Genomic DNA, 25,167 nt, shown 5'->3' on the forward strand with positions numbered 1-25,167 from the left:
ACTGTGGTGAAATTTTGGTGAATTTTGAACAATTCCTTCATACTTTTTCGCAATTGCAGTAATAAAGTGTGTTTAGTTTAAAATTTAAAGTGACAGTAACGGTTTTATTTTAAAACGTTTTTTGTGCTTTGTTATCAAGTTTATGCCTGTTTAACATGTCTGAACTACCAGATAGATTGTGTTCTGACTGTGGGGAAACCAAGGTTCCTTCTCATTTAACTATATGTATTTTATGTCATAAAAAAATTTAGTAAAAATGATGCCCAAGATGATTCCTCAAGTGAGGGGAGTAAGCATGGTACTGCATCATCCCCTCCTTCGTCTACACCAGTCTTGCCCATACAGGAGGCCCCTAGTACATCTAGTGCGCCAATACTCCTTACTATGCAACATTTAACGGCTGTAATGGATAATTCTATCAAAAACATTTTAGCCAATATGCCCACTTATCAGTGAAAGCGCGACTGCTCTGTTTTAGAAAATTCTGTAGAGCATGAGAACGCTGATGATATGGTTTCTGAAGGGCCCCTACACCAGTCTGAGGGGGCCAGGGAGGTTTTGTCTGAGGGAGAAATTTCAGATTCAGGAAACATTTCTCAACAAGCTGAACCTGATGTGATTACTTTTAAATTTAAGTTGGAACATCTCCGCGCTCTGCTTAAGGAGGTGTTATCCAATTTGGATGATTGTGATTATCTGGTCATTCCAGAACCACTATGTAAAATGGAAAAGTTCTTAGAGGCCCCGGGGCCCCCCGAAGCTTTTCCTATATCCAAGCGGGTGGCGTACATTGTTAGTACAGAATGGGACAGGCCCGGTATACCTTTAGTACCTCCCCCCATATTTATAAAATTGTTTTCCTATAGTCGACACCAGAAAGGACTGATGGCAGACAGTCCCCAAGGTCGAGGGGGCGGTTTCTACTCTACACAAGCGCGCCACTATACCCATAGAAGATAGTTGTGCTTTCCAAGATCCTATGGATAAAAAATTAGAAGGTCTGCTAAAGATGTTTGTTCAGCAAGGTTCCCTTCTACAACCAATTGCATGCATTGTCCCTGTCACTGCAGCCGCGTGTTTCTAGTTTGAGCTAGGAAAGGCGATTATTAGTAATTCTTCTTCTTATGAGGAGATTATGGACAGAATTCGTGCTCTTAAATTGGCTAATTCTTTCACCCTAGACGCCACCTTGCAATTGGCTAGGTTAGCGGCGAAAAAATTCTGGGTTTGCTATTGTGGCGCAGAGCGCTTTGGTTAAAATCTTGGGCAGCGGATGCGTCTTCCAAGAACAAATTGCTTGACATTCCTTTCCAGGGGAAAACACTCTTTGGCCCTGACTTGAAAGAGATTATCTCTGATATCACTGGGGGCAAGGGCCACGCCCTTCCTCAGGATAGGTCTTTTCAAGACCAAAAATAAACCTAAGTTTCGTCCCTTTCGCAGAAACGGATCAGCCCCAAGGGCTACGTCCTCTAAGCAGGAAGGTAATACTTCTCAAGCCAATCCAGCCTGGAGACCTATGCAAGGCTGGAACAAAGGAAAGCAGGCCAGGAAACCTGCCACTGCTACCAAGACAGCATGAAATGCGGGCCCCCGATCCGGGACCGGATCTGGTGGGGGGCAGACTCTCTCTCTTCGCTCAGGCTGGGGCAAGAGATGTTCTGGACCCTTGGGCGCTAGAAATAGTCTCCCAAGGTTATTCTCTGGAGTTCAAGGGGCTTCCTCCAAGGGGGAGGTTCCACAGGTCTCAGTTGTCTTCAGACCACATAAGAAGACAGGCATTCTTACATTGGGTAGAAGACCTGCTAAAAATGGGAGTGATTCATCCTGTTCCATTAGGAGAACAAGGGATGGGGTTCTACTCCAATCTGTTCATAGTTCCCAAAAAAGAGGGAACGTTCAGACCAATCTTAGATCTCAAGATCTTGAACAAGTTTCTCAAGGTTCCATCGTTCAAGATGGAAACCATTCGAACACTTCTTCTTTCCATCCAGGAAGGTCAATTCATGACCAAGGTGGATTTCAAGGATGCGTATCTACATATTCCTATCCACAAGGAACATCATCGGTTCCTAAGGTTTGAATTCCTGGACAAGCATTTCCAGTTCGTGGCGTTTTCTTTCGGATTAGCCACTGCTCCTAGGATTTTCTCATAGGTACTAGGGTCCCTTCTGGCGGTGCTAAGACCAAGGGGCATTGCTGTAGTACCTTACTTGGACGACATTCTGATTCGTGCGTCGTCCCTTCCTCAAGTAAAGGCTCACACGGGCATTGTCCTGGCCTTTCTCAGATCTCACGGATGGAAAGTGAACGTGGAAAAGAGTTCTCTATCTCCGTCAACGAGGGTTCCCTTCTTGGGAACTATAATAGACTCCTTAGAAATGAGGATTTTTCTGACAGAAGCCAGAAAAACAAAACTTCTAGACTCTTGTCGGATACTTCATTCCGTTCCTCTTCCTTCCATAGCGCAGTGCATGGAAGTGATAGGTTTGATGGTAGCGGCAATGGACATAGTTCCTTTTGTGCGCATTCATCTAAGACCATTACAACTGTTCCTGCTCAGTCAGTGGAATGGGGACTATTCAGACTTATCTCCGAAGATACAAGTAAATCAGAGGACCAGAGACTCATTCCGTTGGTGGCTGTCCCTGGACAACCTGTCACAAGGGATGACCTTCCGCAGACCAGAGTGGGTCATTGTCACGACCGACGCCAGTCTGATGGGCTGGGGCGCGGTCTGGGGATCCCTGAAAGCTCAGGGTCTTTGGTCTCGGGTAGAATCTCTTCTACCGATAAATATTCTGGAACTGAGAGCGATATTCAATGCTCTCAAAGCTTGGCCTCAGCTAGCGAGGGCCAAGTTCATACATCAACCATCAGGGGGGAACAAGGAGTTCCCTAGCGATGGACGAAGTGACCAAAATCATTCTATGGGCGGAGTCTCACTCCTGCCACCTGTCTGCTATCCACATCCCAGGAGTGGAAAATTGGGAAGCGGATTTTCTGAGTCGTCAGACATTGCATCCGGGGGAGTGGGAACTCCATCCGGAAATCTTTGCCCAAGTCACTCAACCGTGGGGCATTCCAGACATGGATCTGATGGCCTCTCGTCAGAACTTCAGAGTTCCTTACTACGGGTACAGATCCAGGGATCCCAAGGCGGCTCTAGTGGATGCACTAGTAGCACCTTGGACCTTCAAACTAGCTTATGTGTTCCCGCCGTTTCCTCTCATCCCCAGGCTGGTAGCCAGGATCAATCAGGAGAGGGCGTCGGTGATTTTGATAGCTCCTGCGTGGCCACGCAGGACTTGGTATACAGATCTGGTGAATATGTCATCGGCTCCACCATGGAAGCTACCTTTGAGACGAGACCTTCTTGTTCTAGGTCCGTTCGACCCACTCCAGCTGACTGCTTGGAGATTGAACGCTTGATCTTATCAAAGCGAGGGTTCTCAGATTCTGTTATTAATACTCTTGTTCAGGCCTGAAAGCCTGTAACCAGAAAATTACCACATAATTTGGTATATCTGTTGGTGTGAATCTGCAGGATTCCCTTGGGACAAGGTTAAGATTCCTAAGAGTCTATCCTTCCTTCGAGAAGGATTGGAAAAAGGATTATCTGCAAGTTCCTTGATGGGACAGATTTCTGCCTTGTCTGTGTTACTTCACAAAAAGCTGGCAGCTGTGCCAGATGTTCTAGCCTTTGTTCAGGCTCTGGTTAGAATCAAGCCTGTTTACAAAATTTTGACTCCTCCTTGGAGTCTCAACCTAGTTCTTTCAGTTCTTCAGGGGGTTCCGTTTGAACCCTTACATTCCGTTGATATTAAGTTATTATCTTGGAAAGTTTTGTTTTTGGTTGCAATTTCTTCTGCTAGAAGAGTTTCAGAATTATCTGCTCTGCAGTGTTCTTCTCCTTATCTGGTGTTCCATGCAGATAAGGTGGTTTTGCGTACTAAACCTGGTTTTCTTCCAAAAGTTGTTTCTAACAAAGACATTAACCAGGAGATAGTTGTGCCTTCTTTGTGTCCTAATCCAGTTTCAAAGAAGGAACGTTTGTTGCACAACTTGGATGTAGTTCGTGCTCTCAAATTTTACTTAGCAGCTACTAAGGTTTTCAGACAAACTTTGGCTTTGTTTGTTGTTTATTCTGGTAAACGGAGAGGTCAAAAAGCAACTTCTACCTCTCTCTCCTTCTGGATTAAAAGCATTATCCGATTGGCTTATGAGACTGCCGGACGGCAGCCTCCTGAAAGAATCACAGCTCACTCCACTAGGGCTGTGGCTTCCACATGGGCCTTCAAGAACGAGGCTTCTGTTGATCAGATATGTAAGGCAGCGACTTGGTCTTCACTGCACACTTTTTCTAAATTTTACAAATTTGATACTTTTGCTTCTTCTGAGGCTATTTTTGGGAGAAAGGTTTTGCAAGCCGTGGTGCCTTCCATTTAGGTGACCTGATTTGCTCCCTCCCTTCATCCGTGTCCTAAAGCTTTGGTATTGGTTCCCACAAGTAAGGATGACGCCGTGGACCGGACACACCTATGTTGGAGAAAACAGAATTTATGTTTACCTGATAAATTACTTTCTCCAACGGTGTGTCCGGTCCACGGCCCGCCCTGGTTTTTTTAATCAGGTCTGATAATTTATTTTCTTTAACTACAGTCACCACGGTAACATATGGTTTCTCCTATGCAAATATTCCTCCTTTACGTCGGTCGAATGACTGGGGTAGGCGGAGCCTAGGAGGGATCATGTGACCAGCTTTGCTGGGCTCTTTGCCATTTCCTGTTGGGGAAGAGAATATCCCACAAGTAAGGATGACGCCGTGGACCGGACACACCGTTGGAGAAAGTAATTTATCAGGTAAACATAAATTCTGTTTTTCATCTCTACAGAATCTATAAGAGTCCCTAGGAAGGGAACCCTTGTGAGTGGTAATAGAGAACTCTTTTCCACGTTCACCTTCCACCCATGCGACCTCAGAAATGCCAGAACTATCTCTGTATGAGACTTGGCAGTTTGAAAACTTGACGCTTGTATCAGGATGTCGTCTAGGTACGGAGCCACCGCTATGCCTCGCGGTCTTAGTACCGCCAGAAGTGAGCCCAGAACCTTTGTAAAGATTCTTGGAGCCGTAGCTAACCCGAAGGGAAGAGCTACAAACTGGTAATGCCTGTCTAGGAAGGCAAATCTTAGGTACCGATAATGATCCTTGTGAATCGGTATGTGAAGGTAGGCATCCTTTAAGTCCACAGTGGTCATGTACTGACCCTCTTGGATCATGGGTAGGATGGTTCGAATAGTTTCCATTTTGAATGATGGAACTCTTAGGAATTTGTTTAGGATCTTTAAGTCCAAGATTGGTCTGAAGGTTCCCTCTTTCTTGGGAACCACAAACAGATTTGAATAGAATCCCTGCCCGTGTTCCGTCCGCGAAACTGGGTGGATTACCCATGCTGTCTTAGGGGCAGCAGCAGGTTTTCTGGCCTGTTTGCCCTTGTTCCATGACTGGTTAGTTTTCCAGCCCTGTCTGTAACGAGCAACAGCTCCTTCCTGTTTTGGAGCGGAGGAAGTTGATGCTGCTCCTGCCTTGAGGTTACGAAAGGCACGAAAATTAGACTGTTTGGCCTTTGATTTGGCCCTGTCCTGAGGTAGAGCATGGCCCTTACCTCCCGTAATGTCAGCGATAATTTCTTTCAAGCCGGGCCCGAATAAGGTCTGCCCTTTGAAAGGAATATTAAGCAATTTAGATTTAGAAGTCACGTCAGCTGACCAGGATTTAAGCCATAATGCTCTGCGCGCTTGGATGGCAAATCCGGAGTTCTTAGCCGTAAGTTTGGTTAAATGTACGACGGCATCAGAAACAAATGCGTTAGCTAGCTTAAGTGCTTTAAGCTTGTTCATAATTTCATCCAATGGAGCTGTGCGAATGGCCTCTTCCAGAGACTCAAACCAGAATGCCGCCGCAGCAGTGACAGGCGCAATGCATGCAAGGGGCTGTAAGATAAAACCTTGTTGAACAAACATTTTCTTAAGGTAACCTTCTAATTTTTTATCCATTGGATCTGAAAAAGCACAACTATCCTCCACCGGGATAGTGGTACGCTTAGCTAAAGTAGAAACCGCTCCCTCCACCTTAGGGACCGTCTGCTATAAGTCTTGTGTGGTGGGGTCTATAGGAAACATTTTCCTAAATATGGGAGGAGGGGAAAAAGGCACACCAGGTCTATCCCACTCCTTACTAATAATCTCTGTAAGCCTTTTAGGTATAGTATCTATCCAACCTACATAATTTTTCTGGAATTGCAACCGTGTTACAATCATTCAAAGCCGCTAATACCTCCCCTAGCAATATGCGGAGGTTCTCAAGCTTAAATTTAAAATTAGAAATCTCTGAATCCAGTCTCCCTGGATCAGATCCGTCACCCACAGAATGAAGCTCTCCGTCTTCATGTTCTGCAAATTGTGACGCAGTATCGGACATGGCTCTCACATCATCAGCGCGCTCTGTCCTTAACCCAGAGCTATCACGCTTGCCTCTTAATTCTGGCAATTTAGATAATACTTCTGTCATAACAGTAGCCATGTCTTGCAAAGTGATTTGTAAGGGCCTCCCTGATGTACTTGGCGCCTCAAAATCACGCACCTCCTGAGCGGGAGGCGAAGGTACTGACACGTGAGGAGAGTTAGTCGGCATAACTTCCCCCTCGTTGTCTGGTGATAATTTCTTTACATGTAAAGATTGACTTTTATTTAAAGTAACATCAATGCAATTAGTACACAAATTTCTATTGGGCTCCACATTGGCCTTTAAACATAGTGAACAAAGAGATTCATCTGTGTCAGACATGTTTAAACAGACTAGCAATGAGACTAGCAAGCTTGGAAATACTTTTCAAATAAATTTACAAGCAATATAAAAAACGCTACTGTGCCTTTAAGAAGCACAAAAAGCTGTCACAGTTGAAATAACAATGAACCAAATTAGTTATAGCAACCAAATTTTCACAGTAAATGTATTAAGTTAGCAAAGGATTGCACCCACCAGCAAATGGATGATTAACCCCTTAATACACAAAAACGGATAACAATTTAATAATTAACGTTTTTATCACAGTCAAACACACTGTCACAGGTCTGCTGTGACTGATTACCTCCCTCAAAATGAATTTTGAAGACCCCTGAGCTCTCTAGAGACGTCCTGGATCATGGAGGATGAAGTAGGAAGATTGTGACTGAATTTTTACTGCTCAAAAAGCGCTAAAATAGGCCCCTCCCACTCATATTACACAGTGGGGAAGCTCAGTTAACTGTTTCTATGCAGAAACAAAAGTTAGCCATGTGGTAAAAATCATGCCCCAATAAGTTTTATCACCAAGTACCTCACAAAAAACGATTAACATGCCAGTAAACGTTTTGAACATACATTTTAAAAGTTATGAAGTGTTATTAATAAGCCTGCTACCAGTCGCTTTTACTGCAGTTAAGGCTCACACATTACTTCAGTATTAACAGTATTTCTCCAACATTGGTGTGTCCGGTCCACGGCGTCATCCTTACTTGTGGGATATTCTCTTCCCCAACAGGAAATGGCAAAGAGTCCCAGCAAAGCTGGTCACATGATCCCTCCTAGGCTCCGCCCACCCCAGTCATTCTCTTTGCCGTTGCACAGGCAACATCTCCACGGAGATGGTTAAGAGTTTTTTGGTGTTTAAATGTAGTTTTTATTCTTCTATCAAGTGTTTGTTATTTTAAAATAGTGCTGGTATGTACTATTTACTCTGAAACAGAAAAGGATGAAGATTTCTGTTTGTAAGAGGAAGATGATTTTAGCAGACAGTAACTAAAATCGATTGCTGTTTCCACACAGGACTGTTGAGATGAAGTAACTTCAGTTGGGGGAAACAGTTAGCAGACTTTTCTGCTTAAGGTATGACTAGCCATATTTCTAACAAGACCATGTAATGCTGGAAGGCTGTCATTTCCCCTCATGGGGACCGGTAAGCCATTTTCTTAGTCAAACATAAAAGAATAAAGGGCTTAAAAAAGGGCTTAAAAACTGGTAGACATTTTTATGGGCTAAAACGATTGCTTTATTGGGGCATATTATGCAGATTCTAGCTAATAATTGGCATTATAATCTTGGGGAACGTTTAAAAAATGGCAGGCACTGTGTTGGACACCTTTTTTAGTCTGGGGGCCTTTCTAGTTATAGACTGAGCCTCATTTTCGCGCCATTACTGCGCAGTTGTTTTTGGAGAGCAAGGCATGCAGATGCATGTGTGAGGATCTAAGAATCACTAAAAAAGCTTCTAGAAGGCGTCATTTGGTATCGTATTCCCCTCTGGGCTTGGTTGGGTCTCAGCAAAGCATATAGCTGGGACTGTATAGGGGTTAAATTTGAAAACGGCTCCGGTTCCGTTATTTTAAGGGTTAAAGCTCTGAAATTTGGTGTGCAATACTTTTAATGCTTTAAGACACTGTGGTGAAATTTTGGTGATTTTTGAACAATTCCTTCATACTTTTTCACATATTCAGTAATAAAGTGTTTTCAGTTTGAAATTTAAAGTGACAGTAACGGTTTTATTTTAAAACGTTTTTTGTGCTTTGTTGACAAGTTTAAGCCTGTTTAACATGTCTGTACCATCAGATAAGCTATGTTCTATATGTATGAAAGCCAATGTGTCTCCCCATTTAAATTTATGTGATAATTGTGCCATAGTGTCCAAACAAAGTAAGGACAGTAATGCCACAGATAATGATATTGCCCAAGATGATTCCTCAAATGAGGGGAGTAAACATGATACTACATCATCCCCTACTGTGTCTACACCAGTTTTGCCCACACAGGAGGCCCCTAGTACATCTAGTGCGCCAATACTTATTACCATGCAACAATTAACGGCTGTAATGGATAACTCCATAGCAAATCTTTTATCCAAAATGCCTACTTATCAGAGAAAGCGCAATTGCTCTGTTTTAAACACTGAAGAGCAAGAGGACGCTGATGATAACTGTTCTGACATACCTTCACACCAATCTCAAGGGGCCATGAGGGAGGTTTTGTCTGATGGAGAAATCTCAGATTCAGGAAAAATTTCTCATCAAGCTGAACCTGATGTTGTGACATTTAAATTTAAATTAGAACATCTCCGCGCACTGCTTAAGGAGGTGTTATCTACTCTGGATGATTGTGACAATTTGGTCATTCCAGAGAAATTATGTAAGATGGACAAGTTCCTAGAGGTTCCGGTGCCCCCCGACGCTTTTCCTATACCCAAGCGGGTGGCGGACATAGTAAATAAAGAGTGGGAAAGGCCCGGCATACCTTTTGTTCCCCCCCCTATATTTAAGAAATTATTTCCTATAGTCGACCCCAGAAAGGACTTATGGCAGACAGTCCCCAAGGTCGAGGGGGCGGTTTCTACTCTAAACAAACGCACTACTATTCCTATCGAAGATAGTTGTGCTTTCAAAGATCCTATGGATAAAAAATTAGAGGGTTTGCTTAAAAAGATTTTTGTACAGCAAGGTTACCTTCTACAACCAATTTCATGCATTGTTCCTGTCACTACGGCAGCGTGTTTCTGGTTCGAGGAACTAGAAAAGTCGCTCAGTAAAGAATCTTCGTATGAGGAGGTTATGGACAGAGTTCAAGCACTTAAATTGGCTAACTCTTTTGTTTTAGATGCCGCTTTGCAATTAGCTAGATTAGCGGCGAAAAATTCAGGGTTTGCTATTGTGGCGCGCAGAGCGCTTTGGCTAAAGTCTTGGTCAGCGGATGTGTCTTCCAAGACAAAATTGCTTAACATTCCTTTCAAAGGTAAAACATTATTTGGACCTGATTTGAAAGAGATTATTTCAGACATCACTGTGGGAAAGGGCCACGCCCTCCCACAGGATAGGTCTTTTAAGGCTAAAAATAAGCCTAATTTTCGTCCCTTTCGCAGAAACGGACCAGCCTCTAATTCTGCATCCTCTAAGCAAGAGGGTAATACTTCACAACCCAAACCAGCCTGGAAACCAATGCAAGGCTGGAACAAGGGTAAGCAGGCCAAGAAGCCTTCCACTGCTACCAAAACAGCATGAAGGGATAGCCCCCGATCCGGGACCGGATCTAGTGGGGGGCAGACTTTCTCTCTTTGCTCAGGCTTGGGCAAGAGATGTTCAGGATCCTTGGGCGCTAGAAATAGTTTCTCAAGGTTATCTCCTGGAATTCAAGGAACTACCCCCAAGGGGAAGGTTCCACAGGTCTCAATTATCTTCAAACCAAATAAAGAGACAGGCATTCTTACATTGTGTAGAAGACCTGTTAAAGATGGGAGTGATACATCCAGTTCCATTAAGAGAACAAGGAATGGGATTTTATTCCAATCTGTTCATAGTTCCCAAAAAAGAGGGAACATTCAGACCAATTTTGGATCTGAAGATCCTAAACAAATTTCTCAGGGTACCATCGTTCAAAATGGAAACTATTCGAACGATCCTACCTACTATCCAGGAAAATCAATTTATGACTACCGTGGATTTAAAGGATGCGTATCTACATATTCCTATCCACAAGGAACATCATCAGTTCCTAAGGTTCGCTTTTCTGGACAAGCATTACCAGTTTGTGGCACTTCCATTCGGATTAGCCACTGCTCCAAGGATTTTCACAAAGGTACTAGGGTCCCTTCTAGCGGTTCTAAGACCAAGGGGCATTGCAGTAGTACCTTACTTGGACGACATCCTGATTCAAGCGTCGTCCCTGTCAAAAGCAAAGGCTCATACGGACATCGTACTAGCCTTTCTCAAATCTCACGGATGGAAGGTGAACAAAGAAAAAAGTTCTCTGTCTCCGTCAACAAGAGTTCCCTTCTTGGGAACAATAATAGATTCCTTAGAAATGAGGATTTTTCTGACAGAGGTCAGAAAATCAAAACTTCTAAGCTCTTGTCAAGTACTTCATTCTGTTCCTCGTCCTTCCATAGCGCAGTGCATGGAAGTAATAGGATTGATGGTTGCAACAATGGACATAGTTCCTTTTGCACGAATTCATCTAAGACCATTACAACTGTGCATGCTCAGACAGTGGAATGGGGATTATACAGACTTGTCTCCGATGATTCAAGTAGATCAAAAGACCAGAGATTCACTCCGTTGGTGGCTGACCCTGGACAATCTGTCACAGGGAATGAGCTTCCGCAGACCAGAGTGGGTCATTGTCACGACCGACGCCAGTCTAGTGGGCTGGGGCGCGGTCTGGAAATCCCTGAAACTCAGGGTCTATGGTCTCGGGAAGAGTCTCTTCTCCCGATAAACATTCTGGAACTGAGAGCGATATTCAATGCTCTCAGAGCTTGGCCTCAACTAGCAAAGGCCAAATTCATAAGGTTTCAGTCAGACAACATGACGACCGTTGCACATATCAATCACCAGGGGGGAACAAGGAGTTCCCTGGCGATGAAAGAAGTGACCAAGATAATTCAATGGGCAGAGGATCACTCCTGCCACTTGTCTGCGATCCACATCCCAGGAGTGGAAAATTGGGAAGCGGATTTTCTGAGTCGTCAGACATTCCATCCGGGGGAGTGGGAACTCCATCCGGAAATCTTTGCCCAAATAACTCAATTATGGGGCATTCCAGACATGGATCTGATGGCGTCTCGTCAGAACTTCAAGGTTCCTTGCTATGGGTCCAGATCCAGGGATCCCAAGGCGACTCTAGTAGATGCACTAGTAGCACCTTGGACCTTCAACCTAGCTTATGTATTCCCACCGTTTCCTCTCATTCCCAGGCTGGTAGCCAGGATCAATCAGGAGAGGGCCTCAGTGATCTTGATAGCTCCTGCGTGGCCACGCAGGACTTGGTATGCAGACCTGGTGAATATGTCATCGGCTCCACCATGGAAGCTACCTTTGAGACAGGACCTTCTTGTTCAGGGTCCATTCGAACATCCGAATCTGGTTTCCCTCCAACTGACGGCTTGGAGATTGAACGCTTGATTTTATCAAAGCGTGGGTTTTCAGATTCTGTAATAGATACTCTGATTCAGGCTAGAAAGCCTGTAACTAGAAAAATTTACCATAAAATATGGAAAAAATATATCTGTTGGTGTGAATCTAAAGGATTCCCATGGAACAAGATAAAAATTCCTAAGATTCTATCCTTTCTACAAGAAGGTTTGGAGAAAGGATTATCTGCAAGTTCTCTAAAGGGACAGATCTCTGCTTTATCTGTTTTACTTCACAAAAGACTGGCAGCCGTGCCAGATGTTCAAGCATTTGTTCAGGCTCTGGTTAGGATCAAGCCTGTTTACAGACCTTTGACTCCTCCCTGGAGTCTAAATCTAGTTCTTTCAGTTCTTCAAGGGGTTCCGTTTGAACCTTTACATTCCATAGATATTAAGTTACTATCTTGGAAAGTTTTGTTTTTAGTTGCAATTTCTTCTGCTAGAAGAGTTTCAGAGTTATCTGCTCTGCAGTGTTCTCCGCCCTATCTGGTGTTCCATGCAGATAAGGTGGTTTTGCGTACTAAGCCTGGTTTTTCTTCCGAAAGTTGTTTCCAACAAAAATATTAACCAGGAGATAGTTGTACCTTCTTTGTGTCCGAATCCAGTTTCAAAGAAGGAACGTTTGTTACACAATTTGGACGTAGTCCGTGCTCTAAAATTCTATTTAGAGGCTACTAAAGATTTCAGACAAACATCTTCCTTGTTTGTTGTTTATTCTGGTAAAAGGAGAGGTCAAAAAGCGACTTCTACCTCTCTTTCCTTTTGGCTTAAAAGCATTATCCGATTGGCTTACGAGACTGCCGGACGGCAGCCTCCTGAAAGAATCACAGCTCACTCCACTAGGGCTGTGGCTTCCACATGGGCCTTCAAGAACGAGGCTTCTGTTGACCAGATATGTAAGGCAGCGACTTGGTCTTCACACTTTTGCCAAATTTTACAAATTTGATACTTTTGCTTCTTTGGAGGCTATTTTTGGGAGAAAGGTTTTGCAAGCCGTGGTGCCTTCCATTTAGGTGACCTGATTTGCTCCCTCCCTTCATCCGTGTCCTAAAGCTTTGGTATTGGTTCCCACAAGTAAGGATGACGCCGTGGACCGGACACACCAATGTTGGAGAAAACAGAATTTATGCTTACCTGATAAATTACTTTCTCCAACGGTGTGTCCGGTCCACGGCCCGCCCTGGTTTTTTAATCAGGTCTGATGAATTATTTTCTCTAACTACAGTCACCACGGTATCATATGGTTTCTCCTATATATATTTCCTCCTGTCCGTCGGTCGAATGACTGGGGTGGGCGGAGCCTAGGAGGGATCATGTGACCAGCTTTGCTGGGACTCTTTGCCATTTCCTGTTGGGGAAGAGAATATCCCACAAGTAAGGATGACGCCGTGGACCGGACACACCGTTGGAGAAAGTAATTTATCAGGTAAGCATAAATTCTGTTTTTCTGAGTCAAATTCCATTCCCTAGAAAAATACTTCAGTGTACACACACTCATCAGCCTAATACCAGTCGCTACCACTGCATTTAAGGCTGTACTTACATTACATTACATTGGTATCAGCAGTAATTTCTCAGTCAATTCCATTGCTTAGAAAAATAATTTACTGCACATACCTCATTTGCAGGGGGGCCCTGCATGCTATTCCCCTTTTCTGAAGTTACCTCACTCCTCAGAATGTGCGAGAACAGCCAGTGGATCTTGGTTACGTCTGCTAATATCATAGAAAACGCAGGCAGATTCTTCTTCTAATGCTGCCTGAGAATAAACAGCACACTCCGGTGCCATTTAAAATAACAAACTTTTGATTGAAGAAATAAACTAAGTTTAAAAACACCACAGAGCTCTCACAACAACCTATCTTTAGTTAGCTTGCAAGAGAATGACTGGATATGACATGTGAGGGGAGGAGCTATATAGCAGATCTGCTTGGGTGATCCTCTTGCAACTTCCTGTTGGGGAAGAGATATAATCCCATAAGTAATGGATGACCCGTGGACTGACTACACTTAACAAGAGAAAAAAGCATACACGTTCTGCAAAACAGTCTAAACATGCACCAAATTTTTCAAAATTTTGTATGTAGACACAATATAGGTAGTTAAGATTGCACCACAATTTTTTTTAACAATTAACCCTTAATTTCCAAACCGGATCGAAAATAGGCCCAGATCCGGAAAAAAACACTCTCAGCACCTTGCCACAGCCCTGCTGTGGCCTTACCTGCCCTCAGGGATTGAAAATGTGGGGTAAAAGTTTTGATTTGGCCCAAAACATACACCAGGGCCCTCAGAAGTTAGAGCTTGCTGCTTGCTGATAAAACTAACTGCGCATCTGAGGCACGAAAATAGGCCCTGCATTATACATAAAAAAACTACTACATGATCAGGCACTGGTAAGTCATATATTTAGCACACAGATATATATCAGTGGGGTAAAGACCTTGGAACACTCTATTAAAACTAATACCATAAAGCTGCCATACCCCTTCTACTGTTACTATGTAGACTGCGGCCCCCCCCCTTCTTCTACAGCTGAGGCTGTTATGTACGATGGGTAGAAAGAGTCTCTCAGCTGGGTACAGTTATGTAGTACATTGCTCTATGGTATAGCACTTACCCTTGGTACAGCCTCTTGCTCGTTTTGTGTCTTTCCCAAATTAGAATGAACCTGTAGCATCAGGGTGATTCCATTCAGAAGCACAAATCAGCAATGCAAGGAAGTTCCCCTCTGGATAAACGTTTTACACAGCTAATCCAAGACGTACATGTCAGTCAAAATCGCTAAGTGTTATTTGCATACAAAACCAGGAGAAAGAAGTGCTTACCTAGGAATGTACAAAGCTATGATAGTTTGCCTTGTGTGGTCGTCAGCCTTCTAGTCCACTTTTATTACCCCCCCACACACACACACACTGACAAGTCCCATACAGGCTGAAACACATCTTGGGTTATAATGTACAGATCCTTTGTTCTCTGGATAATAGAAAGGTTTTCTTTGTAAAAGGGACAATTAGGCTAAAGAAGTTACGCCCCAAATGGGCACTAACCTATCCGTTCCTTGTTGTGCGTTTCTTGTTTTGTAATTGTGTAAAAGGCATCATAACTGCTGTATAAAATGATTATAGATTGTAATGAAGAAGTTCTTTAATGTCAATAAACAGGTGCAAATAATTTCTATGTCTTAATAGAAGCTGACTTGTTATGGGTAAAAGCCAAATAAATGGTGCTATATATAATAGTAGACATATTTCGTATTCAGTGTGACTCTCAGCGGGGGTACTGAACATGTCATAATACTATATAATACTGTAATCTTATGTTGTCCCTACAGGAGTGATACGCCCCAGGAAAGAGACCTCCCAAACAGCAGTGAGACACTCTGCTTAAACCCAGAGAGTGATTCACAGACAGAGGCGCCAAACGACGAGCCGTGCAAACCAGAGAGGAACCAGGTTATCATTTGTCTGCAAAAAGTGCTTAATAAAATAATACTGCTATTTCATTGGTTTATTTAAAAGCAGAACTTACAGAGGTACAATACGAGAGATTGAGCTGTTTTGAATAGAAATCAAACTGGTATCTGGGAGGTATAAAATGGACAGTCTGTGAAAGTCACACAATACTTAGTCACCATTAGACTATATGAAGCTATAGTTTGGGAGGCAAATTAGCTGGTGAATGTGAGAAATGTATTATTCATGTCTTGTATGATTTAGCACGATCAGATGTGCCTGGGCTGCAGTCGTGCTCATGTAATCTGGGTGACATCACATTACAGACCAGCATAGCTTCTACTGATATGTACTGCTGGCAGCGCCGTATTGCACACCACAAACCTTTTACTGACGTTCTGCAGATGCGGGATTCCACGGAGCAGTTTGAGGAGTATTACAGACAGAAGCTGCGGTACCAGCAGCACCTGGAGCAGAAGGAGCAGCAGAGGCAGCTGTACCAGCAGATGTTAGTAGAGGGCGGTGTGAATCAGACCGAGGAGGCAGAGCAACCGCAGAACCTCACTGAGCAGTTCCTGAACAGGTACGTTTAATGCCCAAGCGCATTACCATTATTGTGTGGTGCAAAACGCAGCTTGCCAACTTCACCAACTCCTTTAACAACACTAACTGGAGCTGGATCATGTATCAAGATTAGCACCGTATGAAAAACCTCTCCAAGAAATGTTTTTTTCTAACCTACGTTCTCTGTCCCAGACCACTAGCTGCAGCTAGTGGGCGGTGCCTCATTAATCCCTTTGTATGCTCCTTTATAGTTGCTAGGGCTCCGTTGTATTATTTAGGTTACATATTACTCCAGCATGGAGCAGGAATTGGTCACCACAGCTGAGTAAGTACCTCCTCCTGTAGCTATTAAGGCGCTATATTCATTTGATGTGTTTTCCCTTCTTCTTCTGTTTTATATGAATGTATTATGCTGATAATGTTTCTAAGTATAAGCAGGTTTAGTGCTTATATACTATTGCGTTGGATTTCAGGTGGTTTCATTAACCTTCAGCTGTGTATGTTTAACATCACGTTTCCTACTATATGATGGGCAGGACACACATGGTGGGTAATTTCTGTCACTTGTACTTTTAGGTCCATCATTAAGCTGGAAGAACTGAACGTGGGGATTGATCCACTTGGTGATGAAGCCCAGATAAAAAGCAAACCACACAATGGTCCCAAAGATGGCAGCACCCCCATCACTAATGGCCACACACCTCCAGGTGCAGCTTCATTCCATAGGGGCAGCCACCCACCTGATGGCCAGAGCATAAATACCAGCACCCCAAGGAAACGGGTAGTCACCAACCCCATTCCTGTACCTGAGGAGTCTCCAGTGTACGGAAGTATAAAGTGAGTTAATGATGGCAAATGTCCTGTGGGCTCCTCTAATTTGCCTAAAAGTCATTAATAAGTTACAACCTTCATGCAATCAAGCACAGGTGCTGCTCGTTACTGAGTATTATTTGTCTTTTTTTCTTTCACAGTAATAAAGACCAGCCGCACCTTGAAGAAACCGCTGGCATTGGGGCCAGGAAAAGTTCAGAGGTAAAACCTTTTTAGCACTCTCTCTCACTAATGTGTAGTGTTACATCTGACAACAGCAAACTAAAACATACACACCCTGCTACAGCCCTGTTGTTTGTGGCAAATAAGTATGTACAATAAACTAGTTCAGCCACAAATACATTTATCCCAGAACTATTGGCAACGTCCTTAAAGTAAAATAACATACAATAAGATAATGTGGCATACAGTACCGTAACACACAGTGCTGTAACATACAATAAGCAACGTTGTTGTACAGTGCAATAACACAATGGCGTACAGTACAATAACATATAAGATCAGTGGCGTACAGTACAATAACATAAATTAGTGTACAGTACAATAAGATCAGTGGCATACAGTACAATAACATAAATTAGTGTACAGTACAATAAGATCAGTGGCGTACAGTACAATAACATAAATTAGTGTACAGTACAATAAGATCAGTGGCATACAGTACAATAATGTACAATAAGATCAGTGGCATACAGTACAATAACATAAATTAGTGTACAGTACAATAAGATCAGTGGCATACAGTACAATAATGTACAATAAGATCAGTGGCGTACAGTACAATAACATAAATTAGTGTACAGTACAATAAGAACAGTGGCATACAGTACAATAATGTACAATAAGATCAGTGGCGTACAGTACAATAACATAAATTAGTGTACAGTACAATAAGATCAGTGGCATACAGTACAATAATGTACAATAAGATCAGTGGCATACAGTACAATAACATAAATTAGTGTACAGTACAATAAGATCAGTGGCATACAGTACAATAACATAAATTAGTGTACAGTACAATAAGATCAGTGGCATACAGTACAATAATGTACAATAAGATCAGTGGCGTACAGTACAATAATGTACAATAAGATCAGTGGCGTACAGTACAATAACATAAATTAGTGTACAGTACAATAAGATCAGTGGCATACAGTACAATAATGTACAATAAGATCAGTGGCATACAGTACAATAACATAAATTAGTGTACAGTACAATAAGATCAGTGGCATACAGTACAATAATGTACAATAAGATCAGTGGCATACAGTACAATAACATAAATTAGTGTACAGTACAATAAGATCAGTGGCATACAGTACAATAATGTACAATAAGATCAGTGGCGTACAGTACAATAACATAAATTAGTGTACAGTACAATAAGATCAGTGGCATACAGTACAATAATGTACAATAAGATCAGTGGCGTACAGTACAATAACATAAATTAGTGTACAGTACAATAAGATCAGTGGCATACAGTACAATAATGTACAATAAGATCAGTGGCATACAGTACAATAACATAAATTAGTGTACAGTACAATAACATAAATTAGTGTACAGTACAATAACACAATGGCGTACAGTACAATAACATAAATTAGTGTACAGTACAATAACATAAATTAGTGTACAGTACAATAACATAAATTAGTGTACAGTACAATAACATAAATTAGTGTACAGTACAATAACATAAATTAGTGTACAGTACAATAACATAAATTAGTGTACAGTACAATAATGTAAAATAAAATCAGTGGCATACAGTACAATAACATACAATAAGACACTGGCGTACAGTACAATAACACAATGGCGTACAGTAATGTACAATAAGATCAGTGGCATACAGTACAATAACATAAATAAGTGTACAGTACAATAACGTACAATAAGATCAGTGGCATACAGTACAATAACATAAATTAATGTACAGTACAATAACATAAATTAGTGTACAGTACAATAACGTACAATAAGATCAGTGGCATACAGTACAATAACATAAATTAATGCACAGTACAATAACATAAATTAGTGTACAGTACAATAATGTAAAATAAAATCAGTGGCATACAGTACAATAACATACAATAAGACACTAGCGTACAGTACAATAACACAATGACGTACAGTAATGTACAATAAGATCAGTGGCATTACAGTACAATAACATAAATTAGTGTACAGTACAATAAGATCAGTGGCATTACAGTACAATAACATAAATTAGTGTACAGTACAATAAGATCAGTGGCATTACAGTACAATAACATAAATAAGTGTACAGTACAGTAATGTACAATAAGATCAGTGGCATACAGTACAATAACATAAATAAGTGTACAGTACAGTAATGTACAATAAGATCAGTGGCATACAGTACAATAACATACAATAAGACACTGGCGTACAGTACAATAACACAATGGCGTACAGTAATGTACAATAAGATCAGTAGCATACAGTACAATAACGTACAATAAAATCAGTGGCACACAGTACAATAACATAAATAAGTGTACAGTACAATAACATAAATAAGTGTACAGTACAATAAGATCAGTGGCATTACAGTACAATAACATAAATAAGTGTACAGTACAATAAGATCAGTGGCATTACAGTACAATAACATAAATAAGTGTACAGTACAATAACATAAATTAGTGTACAGTACAATAACATAAATTAGTGTACAGTACAATAAAATAAATTAGTGTACAGTACAATAACATAAATAAGTGTACAGTACAATAACATAAATAAGTGTACAGTACAATAACATAAATAAGTGTACAGTACAATAACATAAATAAGTGTACAGTACAATAACATAAATAAGTGTACAGTACAATAACATAAATAAGTGTACAGTACAATAACATAAATTAGTGTACAGTACAATAACATAAATAAGTGTACAGTACAATAACATAAATAAGTGTACAGTACAATAACATAAATAAGTGTACAGTACAATAACATAAATTAGTGTACAGTACAATAACATAAATAAGTGTACAGTACAATAACATAAATAAGTGTACAGTACAATAACATAAATAAGTGTACAGTACAATAAGATCAGTGGCATTACAGTACAATAACATAAATTAGTGTACAGTACAATAACATAAATTAGTGTACAGTACAATAACATAAATAAGTGTACAGTACAATAACATAAATTAGTGTACAGTACAATAACATAAATTAGTGTACAGTACAATAACATAAATTAGTGTACAGTACAATAACATAAATTAGTGTACAGTACAATAACATAAATTAGTGTACAGTACAATAACATAAATAAGTGTACAGTACAATAACATAAATAAGTGTACAGTACAATAACATAAATTAGTGTACAGTACAATAACATAAATAAGTGTACAGTACAATAACATAAATAAGTGTACAGTACAATAACATAAATTAGTGTACAGTACAATAACATAAATTAGTGTACAGTACAATAACATAAATTAGTGTACAGTACAATAACATAAATAAGTGTACAGTACAATAACATAAATAAGTGTACAGTACAATAACATAAATTAGTGTACAGTACAATAACATAAATAAGTGTACAGTACAATAACATAAATAAGTGTACAGTACAATAACATAAATAAGTGTACAGTACAATAACATACATAAGTGTACAGTACAATAACATAAATTAGTGTACAGTACAATAACATAAATTAGTGTACAGTACAATAACATAAATTAGTGTACAGTACAATAACATAAATTAGTGTACAGTACAATAACATAAATTAGTGTACAGTACAATAACATACATAAGTGTACAGTACAATAACATACATAAGTGTACAGTACAATAACATAAATTAGTGTACAGTACAATAACATAAATAAGTGTACAGTACAATAAGATCAGTGGCATTACAGTACAATAACATAAATAAGTGTACAGTACAATAACATAAATTAGTGTACAGTACAATAACATAAATTAGTGTACAGTACAATAACATAAATTAGTGTACAGTACAATAACATAAATTAGTGTACAGTACAATAACATAAATTAGTGTACAGTACAATAACATAAATTAGTGTACAGTACAATAACATAAATTAGTGTACAGTACAATAACATAAATAAGTGTACAGTACAATAACGTACAATAAGATCAGTGGCATACAGTACAATAATGTACAATAAGATCAGTGGCATACAGTACAATAACGTACAATAAGATCAGTGGCATACAGTACAATAACGTACAATAAGTTCAGTGGCATACAGTACAATAACGTACAATAAGATCAGTGGCATACAGTACAATAACGTACAATAAGATCAGTGGCATACAGTACAATAACGTACAATAAGATCAGTGGCATACAGTACAATAACGTACAATAAGATCAGTGGCATACAGTACAATAACATAAATTAGTGTACAGTACAATAACGTACAATAAGATCAGTGGCATACAGTACAATAACATAAATTAGTGTACAGTACAATAACGTACAATAAGATCAGTGGCATACAGTACAATAACATAAATTAGTGTACAGTACAATAACATAAATTAGTGTACAGTACAATAACGTACAATAAGATCAGTGGCATACAGTACAATAACGTACAATAAGATCAGTGGCATACAGTACAATAACATACAATAAGATCAGTGGCATACAGTACAATAACATAAATAAGTGTACAGTACAATAACATAAATTAGTGTACAGTACAATAACGTACAATAAGATCAGTGGCATACAGTACAATAACGTACAATAAGATCAGTGGCATACAGTACAATAACGTACAATAAGATCAGTGGCATACAGTACAATAACGTACAATAAGATCAGTGGCATACAGTACAATAACATAAATTAGTGTACAGTACAATAACGTACAATAAGATCAGTGGCATACAGTACAATAACATAAATTAGTGTACAGTACAATAACGTACAATAAGATCAGTAGCATACAGTACAATAACATAAATTAGTGTACAGTACAATAACGTACAATAAGATCAGTGGCATACAGTACAATAACATAAATTAGTGTACAGTACAATAACGTACAATAAGATCAGTAGCATACAGTACAATAGTGTATAATTAGACACGGCGGCATACAGTACAATAAGACACAACAGCGTACAATAATGTACAATTAGACATGGTAGTGTACAATATAATAGTGTACAATTAGACACGGCGGTGTACAGTGCAATAACGTATAATATGACACAGATGTACAGTGCAATAGTGTACAATTAGACAAGGCGGCATACAGTACAGTAACTTATAATAAGACACAACGGCGTACAGTACAATAACGTATAAGACATGATGGCGCATAGTACAATAACGTACAATTAGACACGCCGGCATTCAGTACAATAATGTATAATAAGACATGGCTGTGTACAGCACAATAACGTATAATAAGAAATGACAGTGTACAGCACAATAACGTATAATAAGACACGGTAGTGTACAGTACAATAGTGTACAATTAGACACGGCATACAGTACAATAATGCAGTGTTTTTCAACCAGTGTGCCGTGGCACACTAGTGTGCCATGAGAGATCCTCAGGTGTGCCACGGCAGACTGACAACAGTGTGACATATTTTTTAAACTTTGCTTGTTTTTTACTCCCAGTGCAGGGGTAGTTTGTAGGAGGCATGGTATAACAGCACAATACATACAGTATGTGTGTGTTTGTGTGTATGTGTATATATATATATATGCTGTATTAGGCTACAATGTGTGATTTTTAAAAAAAATTTAGGATGGTGGTGTGCCACAGGATTTTTTAATGTAAAAAAGTGTGCCACGGCAAAAAAAAGGTTAAAAATCACTGCAATAATGTATAAAAAGACGCAACGGTGTACAGTGCAATAATATATAATAAGACACGACGGTGTACAGTACAATAACGTATAATAAGACACGTCTGTGTACAGTACAATAACATATAAGACACGGCGGCGTACAATAAGTATAATAAGACACTGCGGTGTACAGTACAATAGTGTGCAATTAGACAAGGCGGCATACAGTACAATAATGTATAAGACGACAAGGCGGCATACAGTACAATAACGTATAATAAGACACAGCGGTGTACAGTACAATAACGTATAATAAGACACAGCGGTGTACAGTACAATAATGTACAATTAAACACAGCGGTGTACAGTACAATAACGTATAATAAGACACAGCGGTGTACAGTACAATAATGTACAATTAAACACAGCGGTGTACAGTACAATAACGTATAAGACACAGCGGTGTACAGTACAATAACGTATAATAAGACACAGCGGTGTACAGTACAATAATGTACAATTAGACACGGCGGCGTACAGTACAATAACGTATAATAAGACACAGCGGTGTACAGTACAATAACGTATAATAAGACACAGCGGTGTACAGTACAATAACTTATAATAAGACACAGCGGTGTACAGTACAATAATGTACAATTAGACACAGCAGTGTACAGTACAATAATGTACAATTAGACACGGCGGCGTACAGTACAATAACGTATAATAAGACACAGCAGTGTACAGTACAATAATGTTCAATTAGACACAGCGGTGTACAGTACAATAACGTATAATAAGACACGGCGGTGTACAGTACAATAATGTACAATTAGACACGGCTGCGTACAGTACAATAACGTATAATAAGACACATCGGTATACAGTACAATAACGTATAAGAAGACACGGCGGTGTACAGTACAATAATGTACAATTAAACACGGCGGTGTACAGTACAATACTTTATAAGACGACAAGGCGGTGTACAGTACAATAACGTATAATAAGACACGTCTGTGTACAGTACAATAGTGTACAATTACACAAGGCGGCATACAGTACAATAACGTATAATAAGACACAGCAGTGTACAGTACAATAATGTACAATTAGACACGGCGGCGTACAGTACAATAACGTATAATAAGACACAGCGGTGTACAGTACAATCATGTATAATAAGACACAGCGGTGTACAGTACAATAACGTATAATAAGACACAGCGGTGTACAGTACAATAATGTACAATTAAACACAGCGGTGTACAGTACAATAACGTATAATAAGACACAGCAGTGTACAGTACAATAATGTACAATTAGACACGGCGGCGTACAGTACAATAACGTATAATAAGACGCAGCGGTGTACAGTACAATAATGTATAAGACGACAAGGCGGCATACAGTACAATAACGTATAATAAGACACAGCGGTGTACAGTACAATAACGTATAATAAGACACAGCGGTGTACAGTACAATAATGTATAATAAGACACAGCGGTGTACAGTACAATAATGTATAATAAGACACAGCGGTGTACAGTACAATAATGTACAATTAAACACAGCGGTGTACAGTACAATAATGTACAATTAAACACAGCGGTGTACAGTACAATAATGTACAATTAAACACAGCGGTGTACAGTACAATAACGTATAAGAAGACACAGCGGTGTACAGTACAATAATGTACAATTAAACATGGCGGTGTACAGTACAATAACGTATAATAAGACACAGCGGTGTACAGTACAATAATGTACAATTAAACATGGCGGTGTACAGTACAATAACGTATAATAAGACACAGCGGTGTACAGTACAATAACGTATAATAAGACACGTCTGTGTACAGTACAATAGTGTACAATTAGACAAGGCGGCATACAGTACAATAACGTATAATAAGACACGGCAGTGTACAGTACAATAACGTATAATAAGACACAGCGGCATACAGTTCAAGAACGTATAATAAGACACGTCTGTGTACAGTACAATAGTGTACAATTAGACAAGGCGGCATACAGTACAATAACGTATAATAAGACACGGCGGTGTACAGTACAATAACGTATAATAAGACACAGCGGCATACAGTACAATAGTGTACAATTAGACAAGGCGGCATACAGTACAATAACGTATAATAAGACATGGCGGCGTACAGTACAATAACGTATAATAAGACACAGCGGCATACAGTACAATAACGTATAATAAGACACGGCGGTGTACAGTACAATAATGTACAATTAGACACGGTGGTGTACAGTACAATAATGTACAATTAGACACGGCGGTGTACAGTACAATAATGTACAATTAGACACAGCGGTGTACAGTACAATAACGTATAATAAGACACAGCGGTGTACAGTACAATAATGTACAATTAGACACAGCAGTGTACAGTACAATAACGTATAATAAGACAC

General features: G+C 40.0%; 1 protein-coding gene across 1 annotated transcript in view; it reads left to right on the forward strand.

Annotated features, from left to right (window-relative positions):
• WDR47 (WD repeat domain 47) overlaps positions 1-25,167 on the forward strand; it is a 191,736-nt gene that overhangs the window by 155,017 nt on the left and 11,552 nt on the right. The window contains exons 6-9 of the mRNA XM_053693816.1: positions 15,331-15,451; positions 15,856-16,034; positions 16,592-16,852; positions 16,987-17,047. Coding sequence (XP_053549791.1) covers positions 15,331-15,451; positions 15,856-16,034; positions 16,592-16,852; positions 16,987-17,047 — 622 coding nt within the window. The remainder of the gene's footprint in view (positions 1-15,330; positions 15,452-15,855; positions 16,035-16,591; positions 16,853-16,986; positions 17,048-25,167) is intronic.

The sequence above is a fragment of the Bombina bombina genome, chromosome 10 (genome assembly GCF_027579735.1).
Source record: "Bombina bombina isolate aBomBom1 chromosome 10, aBomBom1.pri, whole genome shotgun sequence".
Classification (NCBI taxonomy): domain Eukaryota; kingdom Metazoa; phylum Chordata; class Amphibia; order Anura; family Bombinatoridae; genus Bombina; species Bombina bombina.